This window comes from Nannobrachium achirus, assembly GCF_963921795.1.
Source record: "Nannobrachium achirus genome assembly, chromosome: 5".
Classification (NCBI taxonomy): Eukaryota; Metazoa; Chordata; class Actinopteri; order Myctophiformes; family Myctophidae; genus Nannobrachium; species Nannobrachium achirus.
In genome coordinates this window covers 40213198-40237066 of record NC_137814.1, presented here as the reverse complement: position 1 = coordinate 40237066, position 23869 = coordinate 40213198, and the positions used below count along the sequence as shown (strand labels likewise).

Genomic DNA, 23869 nt, shown 5'->3' with positions numbered 1-23869 from the left:
TAACTCTGAGAGTGTACACATGGAACCAAATGGACCCTTTAAGGTAAGGTCCATTTGGGTCCATTTGTACTCTCATTGTTACAAACCTTTGCAAGGGAGCTTGTACCAGATTTGGGTTGTAGGAATGTTTTTATTTTTTTATTATACAGTAAAGCTGGTTGCACACTGCACTGCGTGTTTTCGTTGCGTTTTGGAAATCCGAAAGCCGTAGGCCAGGGAGAGAGAGAGGAAAGAGAGAGAGCAAGGGACTCAGTGAGACAGCTGCATGTCTTCGTTTGAAGACATGCAACTTGCTTACACACGTGCTTTGACTCAAGCGGAAGACATCTGTGTCTTTGTTAAGTAAGCTCCGCCCTTAGATTTTCCGCCATTTTGAGCAGTTTGTAAAACGCTTAAACCCGCTTTTGTTCTGGAATTTTCGCGTCACGTCCACAAAACTTTTTTTACATGAACTTTGGACCAATATCTAAAGATCTGTCAGATCGGATTAAAAAAAATTGAAACATGCTTTTTTAATAATTCAATGAATATTGCAGTTTTATGCAAATTATTCTTCTGCCTCTAAATCATACATGCAAAGTAACATGTTCATGGCATTTGGCAAAGATGTAGAGTGTTAGTCCAAATATCACTAAAACCAATCTTACTCCAATTGGCCAAAGGGGGGCGCTATATCATTTTGAGCAGTTTGTGAAACGCTTAAACCCGTTAGGATTTTTTTTGCAATTTGCATGAAACATTCTACACACAATCTAAGGACCTTTATCTAAAATGCCTATGAAGTGCACACACAAAAAAAGAAAATTATAATAATAAATATTGCTGCAAGCAGCGATAAAGTGTCCAAAGCCAAAAACACCTCAAATCATGAACACAGCCTGCAATGTGCGTGAAATCTTGCAAGCACATTCCCAATAGGTCAAGGAACAGATACCACCCTTCTTACATTGGCCTGTTATAGTCAACTTTTGCACAACACATTTTTGGAACAAAATGGACCAATCTTTGACGTCAGTAACGTCAAAGAGAGCACTGCCTGCGATCTTGACATTTTGTACTTTTATAGCCATTGTTTTCTGGCTTGAAGCAAGCCCACAATTGTTTCGAAGGAACAATATTTTCTAGTTTGTAATAAAGTTCATAACTTACATATTATAACTAAATAAAGAACATGCCGCATTGCAACACTTTTAGGCGGTTTAGCACTTGTAGACTGGCTATTTTTAAAGTATTTGTGACAGTTGAATGATAGAGTGGGACATCAATTTACGAAATAACTGTTACGTTCAAATATGGAGATAAGAGGTTTCTGTCGACAGACAGCAACAGTACCTATGTGGCCCCCTGGAGTGAGTGTAGAAATAGGTACTGTGGCCCCCTTGTCTCCCCTGTCTGTCTGGGGACTTGGTAATGCATCTTCAAAGATAACATCGACCAATCAATATATTCCTCCATAAGACAGACCCATGTATACAGACTGAACACACCCCCTCTGTCAGTCTAGCCAACAAAAAGCAAGGCAGCAACAGCCAAAGGAGCCGGAGGTACTTCCACATCTGCCCTGCCGTCTATCTTCCTCCTCAAGGCTCAGCTGCTCTCCGCTACTCTGCAACGCATCTTCTAAACCTGTGAGTTACGTCTGTTTGTTAAAAGCATTTATTTTGGACTTTTCAGTGGCCTATCTTTATCTTGGAGAAATGAGCTTGCAGCAATGTCTAACATTTTCAGCAAATTTACGCAACATTCGTTTTTTATAAACGTTGGAAAAGCTTGATAGTCTTATGTTGTGTGCACATAGACACACGATTCTGGTTAAAAGTTGAAGTCAAATGATTTCATTTCCAGCTGTGCCAGCCTTGCATTCATTACGCTGATTCATCCAGTTCTTTCGCATTGAAGATCGGAAACGTTATCTTATTGCCTAATACTTCAAAAATGTTTTACAATACGATGTGGGGAATAATACGATTTGTTTCTCTCAGGAAAATGCTTATGTCTAGTTTATCTACATTTGCTTCTGACACGAGAATGTCATTAACACTAGCTTGGATTTACCGTTACGTAAGAGCAATGGGAGGTAGAAAAGAAGAGCGAACGAGTTCAAAGTATAGACTTGTAGAGCAGAGCAGATGCACGTACTGTAGGCTGCTACATCCTGTTCTATTCTATACTTTATTATTCTAGTCTATCTTCTGCAGTTTCAGTTTTGATATGTGCTGCTGCAAGGACCAAAGCTGAAAGCTACATTTAGAGCAGAACAAATTGATGCATCTACTACCATCTACTCATGTACGTGCAAAAAACACAGCTGAGGCAGAGACAAACTTAATTAGGCTAATTTTTTGCTTTATGGTTTGGCCCGACCCAGAACCTATAGGCTGCATTTTCCAAATTATACAATTTCAAGAGTACGACTAAACGTGTGAACCAAACTCTTTTAACATACAAAATACAAGGAATAATAGGTAGGCCTATTATTATATGTGCTGTCACTTATTCATAGGCATCACCTTGTCGCCTCTTTCAAATAGTGAATATTAAACAGTATCAATGTTGTGGTAACTTTGGAACAGGTTCGGACCCTCACATTTAGAGATTGGGCTGCTATGCGGCCCTCTGCCCTCACATCTATGTCACACTCCTGATCCGACCAATATGCCTATATATGGAGATCGCTGACGTCATCAGTATATGCCCATGTATGGGCATCCCCCTATTGCGCCCATATGATTATGGTTGACTGATTTGTATGCAGTGTTGGGTAACCAACACTTTTTAAAGTTTTTTTTAAGGTTAGGTTGGGCACAGATGAGTTCTCCTAATTGTCGCCAATAGATGGCCGTGTAACCCGGTGTTACACAAAAATTCGTAACCTATATAAAACTGTAGAATGACTACGCAACCACCACAGACTGCAACCAGGGGCATAGTTCCGCCTATTTAAAATGACTCCAATACGGAACTAAAACTTCCTATGATTGGCCGCTAGTTGCGCTGTTTTCCCCCCCGGCCGATCGCAAAAAGAATTGTTCTCCATTGGACCCCATTCATTTTCCCCTTTCGTTTTCTAACCTTAATTAACATTTTCATAAATACTTTATGGTTCCTATCGCTAGTTAAAAATTGCCTTTCAATCACAATTATATGCGTTTTGTGAAAATAAGGTCCCATTTATGTTAAAATTTATGATAAAGTTGCGGGGGGCGTGGCCAACTAAACTAATACCAGCCGGCTGTGTTCTTCTTCGTGTGCTGTATTTCGGGAGGCTCCGACCACATTCTCCCATGTATCTCTGCGGTTGCACGTGACCGTTGGCAGCCAATAGCATCCTCTGGTGCCTTTACAATCTATGATGGCAACACCCATGCCAAGGACCCATATTGTGTCATTTGCGCTGCATAGAAACCAATGGCTTCGCTTAGTCCATATCTTTTATACAGTCTATGACTGCAACACATCTCTGGTCGGTCACCTTTTTTCCGTGTAACAGTCAGTGGGAGTGCAATCTGGGAACCCATCATCAAAGAAAGGGCGACGCCCACTCGGTCTGTCTCTCTTCCTTTGCCATCATTCTCGAGAGATTGGTGGGAGTGGGACCTGCATGCATGCCTCCTTGGACAGACAAAAGCTCATTCATTCAGGAAACAGCACGAATGTGTCAGATGGATTATTTTTCTCTTTTGTGGCAACAAAAAGAACAGGGAATTATAGGTCTGAAATGTAACTAAATAACGCCATTATTTTGGAAAATGTAACTATAACGAAATTACTAAATTGCAAAACAAGAATCCTCGCCCCCAAAAAACGCTCGCAGCGGGTAATCCGGAGACCTCGAACAGTTCACTGAGGTCCACTGAGGTTAAAGGCTAGTCCACACCAATGGAACTCCTTGCAACAAGTAACTACTTGCTAGTAGTTAGATGTTGCAACTTGCAAGGAGTTCCATTGGTGTGGATGGGCCTTTAACCTCAGTAAAACTATATGGCTAACCCTAAATGTTACAGAGATGTCCTTATATGACACTTCCTTAAGAGGAAGCTATGAATGACGTATGAAGCTGTTATGCTCGAGGACAGCCTAGCTCTGGCCCATCACGTCACCTCCAGTGACGCTCTGACAGACCCGTTGGCAAATGAATAGACTGCGTTTTCTCAGCCCCTACGAGCGCTCAACTTCTGTCAAGATATACAAAAAGACTTCACTACTCACCAAACCAAAGGTAGTTTTGCGTTGTTGAAAGTCTATTCTCCACGGTGGTGAGCCCCTCAGCACCCCACCCAGTCTGTGAAAAACATTATTTTTGGCATGAAATAAAGTGCATCCAACTCGACCACCACTTATTTCCGGGTTGTGAACCGTTGTATCTGCGGTGGCCGCTGGGTGGCTCGAGGTGGGTGCGTTTTATTTCATGACAAAAATAATGTATTTTACAGAGTGGGTGGGGTGCTGAGGGGTTCACCACCGCGGAGAATAGACTTTCAACCCACGCAAAACTACCTTTGGTTTGGTGAGTAGTGAAGTAGTTTTGTTTATTTTGAGTTGAGCGCTGGTAGGGGCTGAGAAAACGCGGTGTATTCATTTGCCGACCGGTCTGTCAGAGCGTCACTGGAGGTGACGCGATGGACCAGAGCTAGAGGACAGCCCTAATAAGGTGAATCAGCAGTATTCTACTCTCTATTCTGTCTAACACTAAACCTATTCCTAACCGTAACCTCAGTAAAAAACGATTTGCACCTGCTGTGCGAAGTGAGCGGTCTGCGAAACAAACAGGGGCGAGTGACGAGTGTGTTTTTGGGCAAGCGTCGTGGTTACCACAACACACTCCATATTTGGGCATAGTTGCATTGGGAACTCATATGGTTATGGCTGAGTCATAGTGACATGAGCGTAGTCCAAAAATGTACTATGATTGGCATGCACATAGAATGAACATGGTGTCAATCACGCTGCTCTTGAATTGTCCCTTTCCCACTTAAACATCTGATCCCACCGGTCTGACCAAGACAGCAGCCATTCGACTGTCGTGTTAAGTGTTAAGTGGTCCGTGTGCATTTTCAGAGCATGTTTAGTTTAATGATCATTGGAATTCGCTGCTTTAGGTAATTTGGGCATTTATGTAACCACCTGGATTCAACCCAGGTCTCCTTCATGGGAAACCAGTCATCAGGCAGAACAAATATGCTGCACATCTGCATAATCTCCCTATCTTGGCTTTATGGACACTCATGGTTGACACAATTGTTGTATCGACTGTGCCAAGTGACTATGTAAGCATGTGGTGATCATCTACTGTATGTGGGGATTTAAGGTAGATTATAGAATGTGATGTCAGTGTCAGGTGTTCAACTGTGTAATATGCAGTACCTCACCTAACAAACAGTTCTTGGTTTAACTAATCTGAGCTAGTAATTAATCTGATTATGTGGGTAAAACAAAGTTATAATGTTTAGACTTGTGACTGCAACAGTATGTGACAAATATTGAATGAATTAACCAGACTGTGTAGTTGTGACAATCATTACTTACACACTCATTACCTTCTATGGTAGGATCCCCCTGGTCAAGATAACACATGTTTTATTTATATCCCCTATCTGTAACTACAACCATATCAACAAAAGCCCTTTCAAAACAACTTCATGACTCTGTCATATCTCTGTTAACTTCCTCACAGCTATGGGTGTTAATATGTCTTTTTATGTCATGCTTGATGCATTCCATCTCACATCCCTTCCTTTTCTCTCTTTCTCTTTATTCTTTGTCATAATATTACAATTGAAGCACAGATTTGTTTATGAAATCCATTAGAATATCCCACTCTGTCCCTCTAGTAGTAGTATTGACTTCCTCCCTCTCTCCCTGTCTACCTCTGTTTGCTCACCATCTTTCTATGTTGCCCCTCCATATTTAATTTGGGGCTGCCACGAACTCGAGCTCACGAACTCGAGCTCACGAAATCACTGACAATGACTGGTACCAATAATCAAACTAAATATTGTACTATTGACAAAATAGACCACATTTAATAATTGTATACTCAAAATTTGTTTAACCCATTTAGACCTGAGGATTCTAAAAACGCCTTCTAAAACCTAACCTAAGTTCTCTGGAAACCTTCAATTTCTTATTAAAATTATGTTGCTATATGTATAGCAAATACTGTGACACAGAGGTAGCACGCGGCTTCAAAGGTAAAACAACGTTAGCACCAGGTCTAAATAGTGGAAATAGCCAATGTGCAAGCTCACTACACGTCGACGCATTATGAGCTTGTAGATCCACTATTTCCGCAATGTATGAACATTTCAACATGGAAACGATTATTTTAAATAATTGTGATTATGTTAAATTATTATTATTATTATTATCAACACCTAATTGATCTCCCTCCCCAGCTCCATCTATCCTAGCCCTCAGAGCCACCATGGTGTCCCATAAGGAGTTTGTGGCCGCTGGGAAGGAGCCAGGTCTGCAGGTGTGGCGTATCGAGAACATGGACCTGAAACCGGTTCCCAAGGCTCTGTACGGCAACTTCTACACTGGAGATGCCTACGTACTGCTCTACACCACCTCAGCACCTTCCCATTACATCCACATGTGGTTGGGTAAGACTTTTAACATATACAGATGCAAGCACACCAACGCATTTTGTGTTTTTTTTTTTCTTCTTTTTGTCACTTTATAGATTTGACAACACAACACATCCATATGCAATTGTGGATGTAGATGAACAATTGTCTTTACTGCCAGATACAGTATGTTTGCAAAGAATCTGTGATGCTGTGACAGTATTAAGTAACATTTAATTATTTTAAAAATATCAAGATACGTATAAAGACAGAAGCTGTGAACTATACGGTACATTATGCAATATACAATATACATTGTATACTACAGAAAAAGGCTTATTATTCACATGCCGAGGTATCCCATAAAACGGTATACTACAGTCTACAGATGGCTGTTGGCCCGATAGACTGCCACGGTGCGGCCTCTTGTCAGAAGTCAGTATCTTACCTGTGGTGAGAGGAGCTACTTCTGCTTCTGCTTGTTTTTATCTTTGCCGTGTTTGCTCATTCTGCAAGCGATGCAGATAGATCAAGAGAAGTGGAAGTAGAATTCCTTACTACATACAGTTACAGTACCCTTTTCGGATGAGGAAGTGGCTGGCTGTTTGCTTTGCATCACATTTCAATTCTGTTTTTTGAGATGTCTTAACTAATAGACTATTTTTTACACATAGACAAATTCATCTGAGTTCCTGTTACCTTCTGCTAGAAAAGTCACAACAGTGTGTTCAATTATTCGGTGTATCAGCATATCCTCAAAGACAAAAGGAATGCTCACACACCAACATAACTACAGTATGTGGGTATCGTTACTTTTTAAAGTAACTTGTTAAGTTACAGCGTTATTGCCATTAAAAGGTACCATTACCTTACTGCGTTACCCACTGAGAAAAGTAACTAGTTAATTTACTTTTCCGTTACCGACCATTTAAACCCACCTGCGGGACGTTTGGTAAACATAAAATACAGAGTGCAGCCTACTGGAGTGTTGTGGAGCTGTCAGCTCAGCTGTGCGTGCAGCCTCAGCCATGACTAATGATGTTGATCTCCTCGATCCTTTCACCAGTAAGTCCAAAAAATAGTCCTTCCACAGCCTTACTAAAGGGCAACCTCTCTGTCTTGTCTCAAGCCCTGCCATGTCGTGCACGACTGTATATTAATGTAAACAAGACACACACATAGATAACTTCTCCTTTGTCGGCAATAGATGGCCGTGTTACACCAAAATTAGTAACCTATATACAACTGTAGAATGACTACGCAACCACCACAGACTCCAACACATCTCTGGTCGGTCACCTTTTTCCCTGTAACAGTCAGTGGAAGTTCATTCAGCTCATTCATTCAGGAAACAGCGCAAATGTGTCAGATGGATTATTTGTCCTTTGTGGAAACAAAAAGAACAGGGAATTATAGGTCTTAAAAATAACTAAGTAAGGCCATTATTTTTGGAAAATTACTATTACTATTAAATTGCTCCATTAACCCCAAACCCAACGCCATTATGTTACGCTGTTACAGTAGTTATAACTAGTTTGAACTAATGTCCACATTCAAACATGTAGGTTGGTTTTTGGTGTTTAGTGTCCTCCAATTCATCATTAAGGAATTTATCACACACTCTTACCAGAGTGACTTACAAGTGCACTATCAAAGTAAATGGAATTAACCCCAGTCAACAAACAACAGGGTAAATGGTCATCTAAGTAGTGAAAAAACAACAACCCCAAAACAATTAAATTATGAAAAATAACTAGGATAGCGGGTAAACAGGTAAGCGGGGGGATCACTTCTCACCTGTCTATGGGAGAAGTGATAACCTCTGGCCTCCTGAAAGGTTTTTTCAGGGCAGCGAGCTACATCAAGGAATTCCACACTTGGGTGGACAGTGTTGCATGAACTTGCATCATGTCCTGAGGATAAGTGGGTGGCATGACCTTAATTCCAGGTCATCACCAGTGTGGGAGGGAGAGGGAGAGACATTTTGAGAGGGTGAATACCAGGTGTGCTGCGGCATTCTGGATCATTTGGAGGGGCTTGAGTGAGGATGCAGGCAGACCAGCCAGGTGGGAGCTGAAATAGTCATGCCTGGTCATGAATCATGTCTGGAGCTGGGCACGTGGGCACACTGATAAAAGAAATGTAGACAAGAGTCAACAAGTCCTTCTCTGTGTCGGTTTATTGTCACACAGAGCATGCAGGGATGTATATACACCTCAATCATACAAAATTAGTTAACTCCTAAATATGTGGTATGGATTATAAATCATAACAAACTATTGTAGAGACCTTTGACATTATTTCTCCTGACCATCCCATTAACCTTTACCAGCCTTACGTCACATTCCATCAACAGCCCTAAGTCACATTCCATCAACAACCGTAGGTCAAATTCCATCAACAACCCTAAGTCAACATTTCATGCTGGGTATCCTGAAATATGCCTTTTATTACCTTATTATTACCTTATTACCAGCGTAACGCCATTACGTTACGCTGTTAGTTATAACTAGTTATAACCGTTAGTTATTTGTTAGTTATAACTAGGTATAACCGTTAGTTATAACAAAACTGAGTATGAATTAATGTCCACAGAGGTTTTGCTGATGCAAAAGAAAATATCTTTACAAAAGGTAATGGACAAAAAAGTGCTACTACAAAGGTTGTAAAGGTGGGAACACATACTTGTTTATGTAAAAAAAAACATCCACAGTCTTGTCATGAAGAGACAGTATCCTCTCCTGTGATCTGTACATTTCAGTTCACTCACTTCAGAGTTAAGATCTGTAGAGAATGCATTGAAAAGCAGTGGTTATCTTGCAGATAGAGTCCATCTGGTTTTCTTTTTGATCAGGTAGCTAATTTCTTTCACCCGGTATCCCATTCCTAAGTCTAAATTTGTCCCGGATTTTAGCTATGAAAACTAACAGTATTCTGGAAGTATCACGAGTTGGGAACCACTGATCTCAAGCCTTACTAAATCAATCAGCCAAATTATTTTCCCAGGCCAGGCAAACAATTTTTTCCACACCACCTTGTCCTCATTTGCCCTGGGCCTCTCTCACCATACTGCCATTCTCTGTAGCTTTGATCCTCTTACAGCCCCTCTCCGTCCACCTCCACTGAAACGTCTCATTTAGAAGTTACATAATTCTGGCAGTACACGCTTTCACACATCTGGAATCCTACTGGAGGCTAGTCATTATTAAGCCACAAGAAAAATGCATCAGTCCCTGCTCCCTTCATGTTTATTTATATATTGTTCCTGTCTACAGTGCCGCTCCCCGGTGCCACCAAGCGAACATTGTGTGGAAACTCTGCAGACATAATGAATCCCTCTGTCGGAGGATTCTGGAACAATTTAGTCCACATCCTGTTGCATCTCAGTAGGGTAGATGGATGTAACGTTTCTCCAACCTAGCTGCTGTTGGCTTCTGTTCACGCCACAGTCTCTGTGTCAGGGTTCATGAAGGGTGACTCACATTGGCTTTTATTGCAGAGAATCTTTAGGACCGGTCAGCGCAGCTACAATTTACTGTTTAATGACCCACCTTGTTCCAAGGGTAAAGATAGTCATCCAATGGGGGTATATTTTGGAGCAATGCTCTCAACAGTCAACACATGTGCAGTACTGAGAAGATGTTGGCCTCTTGAAAGCATTCACACGCACACGCACGCGCGCGCATGTGCGCGCACACACACACACACACACACACACACACACACACACACACACACACCACACACACACCACACACACACACACACACACACACACACACACACACACACACAAAAAGACATTATCACAGGAAGACTCAACTCTGTTCTCTGTTGTGTTCTCCAGGGGATGAGTGTTCTCAGGATGAGAGTGGGGCAGCTGCCATATTTGCCATGCAGCTGGATGATTTTCTTGGCGGTGGACCAGTGCAGTTCAGGGAGGTCCAGAACAATGAATCCATTACCTTCGTGGGGTACTTCAAGTCAGGCATCAAGTACCAGGTGAGCTTCATTGTGCAATCCTGGGGTGGCTGGCTGGGATGTGGCATAAACATTGTGCATGGAACAGATACATAAATAGATTTTGACCACATGAACCCTGGCTTTCCTATTTTTTGGCACGTCATCATGGGAAAACATTTAAAAAAAGGTTCACAAGTATTGCGATACATTGAGAGCTTGTAGATTGGCTATTTTCTAAAGTTTTTATTCGTTTTACATTTCAGATTTCTTATCGTGCTTCTTATACTGAAAAAAATGTTCCAATGGGTGTGGAGGCTGTAATCTATCTCAGAAGCCACTTGAGGCCCACTTGAAATTAACATATACATGTAGGGTTTAATGATTAACAGCATGCGCTGAACTTTGTCAAGTAATGAAGCTTGGTAGTCTGAAGTTCACACAGGTCCAAGCCAAAACACTTCCTTTTCAATGTCTTCATTTTACTGACTGACTGAAACACTGTTACCATGCTAGCCAGCTACTTCAACAGTACTGCCATTTTGCAACAAACGAAACAAGTATAGTAACGTTGTAGTTTGGTAACATTCACCATCTGCTTCACATTTCCATAAAGACTGCCAGACCTTCATGGTTTGGGCTGATGTAATTATCCCTGTTTACTGCTCTGCAACGATGCTTTGTAGAAACTCTGTTTTCTGTTCTTTTCGCGCAGAATGTGCACAGGCACAGACACAGGCACAGACACATGCTCGTGTGCACATGCATGCACATGACTGTACTCACATGCACAAACACACAAACTCTCTTTCTCTATTTTTGTCTTTACATGTCTTTCTATCATGTCATTCTCTCTCTCTTCCTTTCGACCTCTCATTCCCTCCCTCTCCAATATTCTTTACACAGAGAGGGAGCCATAATCTGACCTCATGCTCTGGAGGCATTCTTTCCATTCATTTAAACACTCACTGCCATGGAAAAGTTTAACTCTCTTTCTCTGGAGAAAGTCACTGAGACAGCAAGAGATGTGGTTTCCATTTTGAGCACTGAGGCCACTCCTCCACATACAAACAAGATTCTTTATCCTTGTGGGTAAATAACAAATCCCTGAATTGGAAGAGGAAGAGCAATGACAAGTTATACATTCAAACATATACATAAAGTCGATTCAGTGTTGGTGTTTAGTGTCCTCCATTTCATCATTTAGGAATGTATCACACACTCTTACCAGAGTGACTTACAAGTGCATGATCAGAGTAAATGTCACCCCAGTCAACAAACAACAGGGTAAATGGTCATCTAAGTATAGGATAACGGGTAAACAGGTAACACTTCAAGTTCTCACCTGTCTATGGGAGAAGTGATAGCCTCTAGCCTCCTGAAAGGTTTTTTCAGGGCAGCGGGCTACATGTTTTAAGGGCAGGGGTCAAGGAATTCCACACTTGGGTGGACAGTGTTGCATGAACTTGCATCATGTCCTGAGGATAAGTGGGTGCCATGACCTTAATTGCAGGTCATCACCAGTGTGGGAGGGAGAGAGAGAGAGATTACATTTTGAGAGGGTGAATACCAGGCGTGCTGCGGCATTCTGGATCATTTGGAGGGGCTTGAGTTTGGATGCAGGCAGACCAGCCAGGTGGGAGCTGAAATAGTCATGCCTGGTCATGAATCATGTCTGGATAAGGAGCTCGACAGACTCCTTGAAGAGAGAGGGCTCTATTTTGATTGTCTTAAGTACCAGCTCTTATGCCTTAACTTAAGAGAGTGTTCCGACTTTCCGACGTGCATCTTTCCGAACTCTAATTCGGGGGAATGCCTTTCAGAATATGCAAGTCATTTTGTAATTTTCCGACGAAAGGTTTGGTGGTTGGAGACAGTATGGATAGGCCTCTAAGTTAATGCATACTTAAGACAATCAAAATAGAGCCCGAAGTGTCTGAGCCTCTTGATGTAAAACTACAGGAGTGGGGCATTGCTACAAAGTGTGTCTTGAAGGACAGCTGTCCTGTACCACTTTTGTCAATGGAAATGGAAAGATCCCGCAGGGGGCTTGACTTTCCAGGGAACACAGCCAGTATGTTTCCTCTATTTGTTTGCCAAATGTAATTTGCATGCTTTGTAAATACTTGTGTCTAATGGCCTCGCCAAGGATGGCACATTATGAGAGCATCCATCCCAGTGCCACGGTAGAGAACTAGTGTGCAGAACAGACATGATTCCCACTGTTAAAATCATGTTAGCTCTCTGATAATATGAGTCCTTCATGGTATAGCACTGATAGAAGAAATGTAGACAGGAGCCAACAAGTCCTTCTCTGTCAGTTTATTGTCACAGAGACACAGACTGGTGAGTTCTCCAACAAACACAGAGCATACAGGGATGTACGTATATACACCTCAATCACACACAATTAGTTAACTCCTAAACATGTGGTATGGATTACAAATCATTACAAACTATTGTAGAGACCTTTGACATTATTTCTCCTGACCATCCCATTAACCTTTACCAGCCTTAAGTCAAATTCCATCAACAGCCCTGAGTCACATTCCATCAACAACCCTAGGTCAACATTTCATGCTGGGTTTCCTGAAATGGACATTTGTCGCATCAATGTGCCTTTTATTACCTTAGTGCATGTAGAGATAGAGATAGAGATATATAATAGTAATAGTTAGATACCTGCAGACAGAGTAAAACCCATTGCTATTGTTATTGTTTTGTTGTGGCACAGATTTTTTTGCAGACCTCACATGCTTGCATTTCGATGCTTGTACCTGTGTGAGTGATTCCTGAACAATTTCATTAAGGGAGTGTAAAAACCTTAACACTGTTTGTATGGCCCTGTGTTCCTTGTGGTTGTACAGCGTGAGACCGCTGTTGTACAACAATTTTCATCTCATTTGTGTCATGAACTTCTTTGACCCCTGGCATCACAACTTGCTGAGACATCCCCTCTCAAACCAATCCCTAGTGTGTTTAGTCACTTTAGTGTTCACATTTCCATGCATGGCTCCTATTATAACAGCACGTGTGCCCTGTGAATAGGCTTATAGTTAATGTAGAATGATTAAAATGATATAGAGATGTGAATTAATTTCTACACAGGCCATATTCACATGAAAACAATATTTTCTTGAACCATATTTCTTCCGTAGAAAGGAGGAGTGGCATCTGGTTTCCAGCATGTGGTGACCAATGACATGAGTGTGAAGAGGCTCCTGCACATCAAGGGACGGAGAGCCATCAGGGCCACAGAGGTGGAACTGTCCTGGGGAAGCTTCAACCAGGGAGACTGCTTCATAGTGGATCTGGGAACGGTAAACCTTCTATGCTGTGTGTGTGTGTGTGTGTGTGTGTGTGTGTGTGTGTGTGTGTGTGTGTGTGTGTGTGTGTGTGTGTGTGTGTGTGAGCGTGTGCGTGTGCGTGTGTGTGAGAGGGCGTGTGCTTGTGTGAGTGAGTGAGTGAGTGAGTGAGTGAGTGAGTGAGTGAGTGAGTGAGAGTGCGTGTGCACGCATGCATGAGTGTGTGTACGCACATGCGTTCAGTGTTGGGGATGGTTACTGTAATGTAACAAGTTACTTTTAAAAGTAACGTTACCCAACACTGCATGCGTGTGAGAGAGAATAAGAAAATGAGAGAGGGAGAGAGGGGAGAGAGAGAGAGAATGAGACAGAGAGATAAGTATGTGTGATTAAGAGGGATTATGCAAGTAACAATGTGTACATTTGTCTTTAAGGGTAAAACATGAATAAAATCCTCTCAGGTTGAGACATGAATCTCGATTACATTTGAGTCACAATGTAACATCCTCAGTGTCTTCCCGCCATTCTCTCTGCTCATACCTCTTTTTGTTTTACTCGTCTCTCCTGCAGGACATCTACCAGTGGTGTGGCAGTGAGTGTAACCGTTTCGAGAGGCTCAAGGCCTCCCAGGTGGCCATTGACATCAGAGACAATGAGAGGAATGGAAGAGCCAAACTGCACTTTGTCGACGATGGAGCAGAACCACAGGCAATCATAGAGGTGATGATGATGATGAACACGCACACACACACACACACACACACACACACACACACACACACACACACACACACACACTCACTCACACACACACACACACACACACACACACACACACACACACACACACACACACACACCACTCATTTGCTCTCACTCTTTCTGCCTTGTCTTTGCCTCTCTACTGCCCACTAGAGCATTTACACCAGAAGTGATTATTTGTGAGCCAGAGCCGTATACATTGTTGATGCATTTCCGGGCCATTCAAGTACTAGTAATATGGGAATGTGTGGACACAATGGTGTCCTTTATGCTGTGCCAGTCAGTGTGCCAACTCTCTGCCATAGTGGCATTGTAAACACTGGCACCAAATACCAAATGAGAGAGAAACAAGCCCCAAGAGAACTAATGAGAGAGTCCAAATGTGCACCGTTGAGTTTGTCCATAAGCTGAGGACACAAATGATAAAACAACAGAAGGAGTGAGGATGACTGCTAATCATTTATGTTGTCCCTTTAGGCTCTTGGACCCAAACCCACCCTCGCCCCCGGTACCTCAGATGACGTGGTGGACACCTCCAACAGGACGAAGGCTGCTCTCTACATGGTGAGTGATACTAGGGCAGGGGGTGTGCCAGACCAGTAACTGACCAGATAATATGTTTATCATAAAACTGCTGCCTCCTGTGTAGACCTGCATCGCATGTCCTTCAGCTATCTACAGTATTTACATAAAGCAAAAACTGCACAGAATAATTAGCATACTCTCTATCTATGGCCTAATGAATGAAGGTGTTTCATCAAATATTCATGCAATTAAAGATACAAGATCATTTATTTAATGTATGAATTCAAATAGTTTATTTTATATAAGTGATCTGTGGATGGAACATTACATAGACCGTCCTAAATAAAACATATCGTCCTCTATACAGCAGCAACAGTTTCCTTTGTCACACCCTGTTTGTATCAAAAGCCCAGAAATGTTTTGTTCAGAGTGAGGAAATATCCCCAGTCCAGTAAACCACAATATAAACAAAGCTGGGGGTGGAACAAGGTTATGTCAACAGAGTAGATTTGACCACAAACATCCCAGGCGGTTTCTGGCTGGAGGGCTGTGTTTCCTGTCCCCTAGCTTGTTTTGTTTTTAAAACGTACTCTCTACGGCCTAATGAATGAAGATAGAAGTTCATTTTCACACAATTTAAGATGCAACCCATAATTGTATTATAGATCAAAATATAGGCCTCTCAGTTAGTAACCCCAGCAGCAATGTCTTTGCATCAAAAGCCCAGAAATGTTATTTCAGAGTGAAAGAATATCCCCACTCCAATAAATCACTGTGATGGGGTAAGGTTATGTCAACAGAGGGTGCTATACTGCAGTTAGCAGTTATACGTGTAACAATTAATTATGTTAATTAAAACTGTGACCTTGGCTTTACATGCAAACTAAAGCCCAATACAAGTTCCTAACTGAATCTGCTTCTGATATTCTTATGTTGTGTAGATCTCTGATGCTTCTGGTTCTATGAAGACCTCAGTAGTGGCCCAGTCCAGTCCATTCAAACAGGCCATGCTCGCTCCTGAGGAGTGCTTCATCCTGGACAACGGGCCGGACAAGAATGTGTTTGTTTGGAAAGGTGTGTCTTCACAGATTACAGATTACCTTCCCCCAACCATCCTCCCTCAATCTATCTTTCCCTTTTAGCTTTATACAACTGAACAAACTGGAAACATCTGGAAAATTCATGCTTACATAGGCTTAATTGCATACTCAAGGGCAAGTGCAATTATACAAGTCAAGGCATGTTAAACTACACTTTTCCAGATACACTTTCTTTCATTCTACTTGAGTATTATGTAAGAGCAAAATGGCTGCTGCGTGAATATGGTGATTTGCATATTATATGAAAGCAATACGCAGATTTTAAAACAGGGGTGTTTTTATGCACAATATGGAATGGACTGCCTAAAACCACCTTTGCATGGCTTCATGTGGCAAAATTAATAAAATAAATAATATTTTTATAATAATAAAATAATGTATTAATAAATAATAATTATTCTGCCTAGCAGTTTGACAAGGAAGTTTGACAAGCAACATGCTTTAGGATGCAGTAAGCATGTTAAAGTTCAGGTGATAATCTGGATATACCTGGATATATTCTAAGATCAATAACTGCTAGATCTTTCTTGGCACACCGGGTCTGAAAACAGCGAACACATAAAGTGTATTTAACAGTCCTGACTTCATTACTTCACCTTTCCAGCTCTTCAGTTTCTCTCTCATTAAGTTAGCCTGTCTCCTTTCTTTTTTCAATCTTCATATTCTATTCTGTCAATCTCTTTTCTCATCCACTCATAACCAAGGACCGGAAATATATGATTTCTGATAACATATTACCAAGTTACATAATATATTTACATTTTTATGTACTGCGAATGATGAGTTTCTCACTGCATCATCTTCTTCTGACTGCTCACAGGTCCTAAAGCCAACACTTCAGAACGTAAAGCTGCCATGTCAGCAGCCCAGCAGTTCATCAAGGAGAAGGGATATTCTCATAAGACCCAGGTACAGTGAATGACACAGTTGCTAATCTCAGGATACTACATGCATATCATAAGCACTCTGGCACTTATTAGTTGGCGTAGCACCCAGCATGAGTGCAAAACTATTGTGATGAGGCCATTTTAATTTTGTCTATGTATGTATGTCACTTTGTACATTTGTCCACCAGAGGGTGCTAAAGGTCCGAAACAAACTTTGGCTGTAACACTTAACAAGTTGTTAATATTGCTGTGTTGGTCATTCAGATCAGAGAGGAGAAATCCTTGTTGCATGAATTGTGCAATTACTAGATCTGCTCTCCAAAACGGCATTGTAGTAAACATTTACTTCACATTTCATTCCCCATCATGCAAGTTTCGTCATGAGCTACAATGTGCTCACTGCATGCTCACTAAATAATAACCTGTAAAATGAAATAAACTTTTGCTTTTAGAAACTGCTGTATGTGGATGATAATGCAGCACTAAAGCTAAACTCCATATACAGGTATGACTAACCTACTTGGTACAAATAAAATAACTGTCTTCTTTTATTTCCCTCTTGCAGATCCAAGTGCTGCCGGCAGGGGCTGAGACCACACTGTTCAAGCAGTTCTTTGGTGACTGGAAGGACAAGGACCAGACCACGGGCCCCACGAAGGCCTACACCATCGGCAGCATAGCGAAGGTGGAGCAGGTGCCCTTCGATGCCTCCACCCTCCACTCTAACAAGGCCATGGCTGCACAGCACGGCATGGTGGACGATGGGAAGGGCAAGGTTCAGGTGTGTTTGTGTGTCTGTCTGTGTTACTGTAAAATGTGCAAACATGAAAAGACAAAATGTATCAAATATTGGATCAGAGAATGTAATTTAATTCGAAGTTTTTGTTTTGTTCATTTGTTGTTAGATCTGGCGCGTGGAAGGTGATAAGGTGCCTGTGGATGCCTCCTCTTATGGACACTTCTATGGTGGAGACTGTTACCTTATCCTCTATAGCTACAGGCTGGGAGGGCGTGAGCAGCACATCATATACACCTGGTAGGATTTGTGTGTGTGTGTGTGTGTGTGTGTGTGTGTGTGTGTGTGTGTGTGTGTGTGTGTGTGTGTGTGTGCGCGTGCGTGTGTGCGTGTGTCTTTATATATGTTTTACTTTTCTTTTTTATTTCTTTTTTATTATATTTGTATTGGGTGATTGAGCACAGATAACATTTTCTTAATAACGTATTCGTTTTCCAGGCAGGGACTTAAATGCACCCAGGATGAGTTGGCTGCCTCAGCCTTCATGACAGTGAAGCTGGATGACTCAATGGGAGGATCCCCAGTTCAGGTCGGTGCTTGGTTTTGCCCTTAGACCTTATTACGAGGCTACTCATCTGTCTGTCATACTTCATAAATCAACACGGCCAGGAGTGCATGGAGTGGATGAACATGTTAGTGTGTGCACCATGGAGTCACAGACCTAATGGAGACATCATGGGCTCAAATCTGGCATTTTAATTGTCACATGCTAACAATACAGCCAGTAGCAACCCTGCAGATCTGTGTCACATTACATCCCCTCATTCTACTATCTTACTTCTGTCCAATTCAGCAAGAAATATAGAAATATCTGAGAAGTGATCTTTAAAACAAAAAATAAAAGCCAAGAGTGATGCCCACCCAGAGTGATGACTTCAGCATCTCCACCATTTTCTTCTAACCTCAACCATTAGTGAGCAATTTCTAAAACTGCTCCCAGAACAGTCATACTATCAACAAAAAACACTGTAGATAGATATTGGAGAGAAAAAGATGAGATTCCTCAGATGACCACCAGAGAGCAGTGTTGCAATGTTATGTCAAAAGTCATTCTTTGGTTTATGGTTTATTTATATCCCCCCCCCCCTCCCCCCCTCCCCCATCTGTGACACCACACAATCTAGTGAAATCTGATATACTGAGAAACCATCAATCATGAGGTTGATGTTGTCACAGAACAGTATGATAGTAGAGTGGGAACCACTTTTAAAACTCTACGGTCTTAACTTTTCCTTCCTTGTGTCCAGGTGAGAGTGACCCAGGGCCAGGAGCCCCCCCACCTGATGAGTCTGTTCCAGGGAAAGCCCATGATCATCCACAGTGGAGGGACGTCACGCAAGGGTGGCCAGACCACGGCGGGCAGCACACGCCTCTTCCACATCCGCCAGAGCTCCTCTAACGCCACACGAGCTGTGGAGGTCAGCTATCAGCCATTTTGTCTAATTGTGTGTGTGTGTGTGTGTGTGTGTGTGTGTGTGTGTGTGTGTGCGCGTGCGTGCGTGCGTGCGTGCGTGTTCTTTATGTGGGTGCAAGGGCCAATGGTTATCCTCGAACCCTTTTGACACCATGTATGACAGTACCTTGTTTGTATTTTAGCGTCCTCGCAGCCACTTCTTACAACTCTCCCTCCTGTTCCCTCAGGTGGAGCCCTGTGCTTCCAATCTCAACACCAACGACGTGTTTGTGCTCAAAACTCCCGATGCCACGTTTGTGTGGCGCGGAGACGGAGCCACCGATGAGGAGATGGCCGCTGCCAAGCATGTGGTGGGCTTCCTAGGGGGCAGCAGTAGCGACGTGTCAGAGGGCAAGGAGCCAGGTGGGTGCATGTTCTCCGAGCTCCCACAAGGAAAAACAGACATGCTAAGCATAACGTCACTGTCGGGCTTTCTATGTCCAAGTTTCAAATTTGCATGTTTTTTCCTAAAGCAAAGCCCTGCTTCATCATACAAGACTGTCACACAAAACTAGCGAAAATAGCAGATCTACAAACACACAACACCTCGCCGTTGTGTGCTTGTAGATCGGCTATTCTCACTATTTTAGATCATTTTTAAAATGATAAATACAAAACTAACGGTTTTGGACACTCTTACTCTTAGGTTTCCACCAGACAGCGACGATAATCTATATTTCATAGTACAATAACTCTTAAGCGAACAACACGTAAGTGGAAGCGACTAAAATTGCAACTGTTCATTTAACACTGAACGTGTACAAAAAGGCTCCATTTGGGTCCACTTTTACACTTTGAGTCAAATTGTGTTCGGTTGTTTTTCCACAAGTTAATTCCAGTCAGGATACTGATTAGATAAGGTGCAAAGGGTGGGGTTGTGATACCGACCTTTGTAGGGTGGGTTTAGGAAAATACATTAGATAATGAGTAGGAGCAGCTGCTTCATAGCTCTGTAGCCTCTCACAGCCATAGGAAACCTAATAACCTGTGACTAATCCATGTCCTTTCTTGTTCTAGCTGGTTTTTGGTCTGCCCTGGGAGGTAAGAAGGACTACCAAACTTCCAAGAGTCTGCGTAACATGATTAAAGCCCCACGTCTGTTTGGCTGCTCCAACAAAACCGGACGACTCATGGTAAGCAAATGGAAGGAAAATATTTCTTTAATCAAACCTAAAACGGTCATGGAAATTTGCTAGGAATAGGCTCTAACTGGGGATTATGTGATGACCTTGTTGGTTTGGAGAGTGGTTTAGTTTATACAACTACAGTATGTAAAAAAGCAATTAAAGCACTTGAAATTCAATCACTCACAAGCACATGCACGCATACATACCCTACACACACTCACACACACACACACACACACACACACACACACACACACACAAACATAACCTGTGTTTCCGTTGGCATTGTCTCTCAGGTGGAAGAGGTACCTGGGGACTTCACTCAGTCAGACCTGGCTACTGATGATGTCATGCTCCTGGATACCTGGGACCAGGTAAGAGCAGGTCACATGGTCTTCATGATGTCTTCATTATTATCAGCATCACTAGTGTGTTTCCAGCAACACTACTATGAACAGTTGAACACCATTTCGTAATTTCTGTAATCAAGTGGGTCCAGAGACATGTTAAAAACCCATTTAGGCCTAGGATTATTGACCGCTTTAACAATTTTGAAAAATCATGATTTTTCTTTGCAAGTCTTTGAATATATCTATTTAAAAGCGAACATTTGTAAATCAAATATTTGCTTCTGGGTGGTCCCTGGAACAACATATTTTGAAATGGGGGTCCGCAGTCAAATACCTGCAATTTTGGGGGTCCTTGACATGAGAAAGTTTGAGAACCACTGATTTAAAGGAAGGATTTAGAAGTCGTGTCAAAGATCGGGTCAAAGATATTCAAAGACTTGCACTCGTTTTCACGATTTTTCAAAAATAGCAGATCTACAAGCTCGCAGCGCGGCACTCGGTGCCGCGCTGTGAGCTTGTATATCTGCTATTTTTCAATAGTTAAAGCATAAAATAATGGTTAAAGTGGTTAAAATCTAACGCGACTCGGGCGCGTTCCAGGTATCTGAGAGTTAAGATGGGTTGAGGCCTTATGTTGACATGTTGCTGCATGCTTGTATCTTCCTCATAGATCTTCCTTTGGGTTGGAAAAGAAGCTAATGCAGAGGAAAGGACCGGAGCTCCCAAAATCGGTTTGTAACAATCAATTGTTCCCATTCCAGGTTTATACATTTCACTGAAGTAGAAGGGTATACAGTAGTTAGATCAGCAACAGTCCACTTAGACTTCAGCCTCACAGGTTATTATTGTAAGTAGTCCTTTATGGGCTTTAGTGTTGAATATTTAATCCACAGGGCACTACTCCGGTTGATTTTATTTAGTTTATAAGCCTGCACACAAGTGCTACAGTACTTACAAGTCATGCCCTGGCCTACAGTACAGTAAAAGAAAACAGCATCACCTGGGTGATTGGGTGATCCAGCCAACCATGGCCCTCTGAGAGAACAAGGCACCATTCCCAGACTGGTCCAGCTGCTGGTCCGAGCACACCAGGACACACTGAGACACACCATTATGGGGGGCACAAGGCAGACATTTGTGGAGGGGCTCTGCATGGAGGAGATAGTAAAAGTATAGGGTTGAGGACTGATAATCATTTTAAAAATATTACTGGAAGGTTCACATTAACAGGACCATACAGAGCATCACATTTGAAAACAGCTAAAGTGTAACCTAAGTAAGGAACACAATGTGTGCTTGAATCTTGGGCAAAAAGCTTTGTATTACATCATTTAGAATTTCAATTAAAACCATGATGTAAGCAACTAATGTTTACATGTACTTGCTTCGCTCAGTGTTGCTCATTCATCTCTATCTTTCAGCAAAAGAATATGTGGACTCGGACCCCTCTGGTCGTGGAGGGCTGCCCATTTGCACCATTAAACAGGGAGACGAACCCCCAACGTTCACTGGCTGGTTCCAGGCGTGGGATCCCAAGATGTGGGAGACAGACCCACTGGACAGAATCCGTGGACGTTTCTTCTGAACACCAAACCTCCAGGCTCCTACAACCACCCACACTCCCCACTTACCCTCTGGCTATCTAGCATCTCAGGCAATAGTATTCTCTTTCCCCAAAGATCCCTAAGTGCCAATATCACTTTTAGCACTATTATCTTCTCGGAAGCCTGCCTTTTTCCCTTGTCACAGTGCAGCGCACTGAATTTAAAATAGGGGTTCCATCACATCAGTAGTGTTTTGGGTTCCTCTACTGAGTTTTGTTTACAGCACATACAGTACAAGTTATTGGCTGTGAAAAGCATCAGTGTCATAAAGAGTGAGATGTGTACATCAGGTGGAAATAGGACAAGAACCAATATCAGATCACCTGTATCCCTCTCCTCTCTTCCACTATGCTGTGCTTGTGTTCAGATGATATCAACTTGTGCACCTTTCTGTATTGTTTTTTTATGGTAGTGTAGACCAGAAGCAGCTAGTGTTTTGTTGTTCAGCCACAATTGATTACCGCAATTTGTACAAACGGTGTACTGCCTATTGATGGGAATGCCATACACTTCATTTCAAAGGGTTTAATTTCAAAGTGTTCTTCCACTTAAATTAAATGAAAAACTTGAAATATGTCCCTCCATAGTTCAAACATGCAAGTGATTTTCTCTTTACAATGCTTGTGTCATGAATGAATTCTTTCATGCAATATATTCATGTCACCAATCATTTTGTACTATGCTTTTATAGGGGCTTTCTTATTTTTGGAATGAGTCTCTTTGCTACTAGCTGCATGTATTTTATTTTTATAAATCATATTCTGTGGCTGTGCAGGTTATGCTGGAAGAGTGGATGCCTTTCAAATAAAATCTCCAGTATTTTGAGTTGCAGTGTGTTGTTGTTTTTTTAAAACATTTTTCAGATTTAAGTTAAAGTTGCACATCCTACATTCTGCACTGCTCCTACAGTATGCAGTCTGAACCACGCTCCTCACTGTCGGGAGATCATGGATCTGTTTCTCTTGGGGAGTGAGAATGGGATCTAGTTGCTGTTTGCAGCATATGTCTTGGCAAGAAGAAAACATGAAAGCTGCAGTTCACAGCTGTGCGGTTGTTCAGAACAGACAAACAGGTTTCACAGAAGGAAAAGGTAAACTGAAGCCAACATCTGACTAGTTCTATGAAGTTTGTAAATCTGGATACAATTTGGCATGTGTGATGCACTTAAGACACAAGTGGAGCACTGTCTCAGTGCGCCAGACCAGAGTGGTATTCGGTCATGTGGTTCCCCTTTTTTACTCCTCTTAGTTGAAAGGCAACGCTGAGTGGTTCAGGGCGCCAACATTTCCTCACCTTGGGAGTAGCCTAAGGTGTCTGTAGGTGTAGATCTGACCGGCTTTCTATGATTTATTGTAACCTTTCTCCACGATGGTAGTTTATTAATGAAAATAAAAGCACCAGTGGTTGGTGGTTTGATTGGTAAGCTTACTC

General features: G+C 42.1%; 1 protein-coding gene across 1 annotated transcript; it reads left to right on the top strand.

Annotated features, from left to right (window-relative positions):
- The first annotated feature begins 1493 nt into the window (after window positions 1-1493).
- scinlb (scinderin like b) lies at window positions 1494-23263 on the top strand. The gene is made up of 17 exons (XM_080725442.1): window positions 1494-1628; window positions 6396-6605; window positions 10417-10571; window positions 13688-13849; window positions 14405-14554; window positions 15074-15160; window positions 16063-16195; window positions 17042-17130; window positions 17674-17889; window positions 18014-18144; window positions 18343-18433; window positions 19152-19322; window positions 19546-19720; window positions 20375-20490; window positions 20781-20858; window positions 21505-21565; window positions 22256-23263. Exons 2-17 carry the CDS (start codon window positions 6425-6427, stop codon window positions 22417-22419), a joined length of 2160 nt encoding a protein of 719 aa, XP_080581568.1. The 5' UTR covers window positions 1494-1628; window positions 6396-6424; the 3' UTR covers window positions 22420-23263.
- The last annotated feature ends 606 nt before the right edge of the window (window positions 23264-23869 follow it).

Excerpts from the sequence above, each read along its gene's own strand:
- scinlb (XM_080725442.1), top strand. The coding sequence starts at position 6,425 with ATGGTGTCCCATAAGGAGTTTGTGGCCGCTGGGAAGGAGCCAGGTCTG. Across the intron at positions 14,555-15,073 it reads AACCACAGGCAATCATAGAG|GCTCTTGGACCCAAACCCAC; the intron begins GTGATGATGATG and ends TTGTCCCTTTAG. Across the intron at positions 19,323-19,545 it reads ACGCCACACGAGCTGTGGAG|GTGGAGCCCTGTGCTTCCAA; the intron begins GTCAGCTATCAG and ends CTGTTCCCTCAG.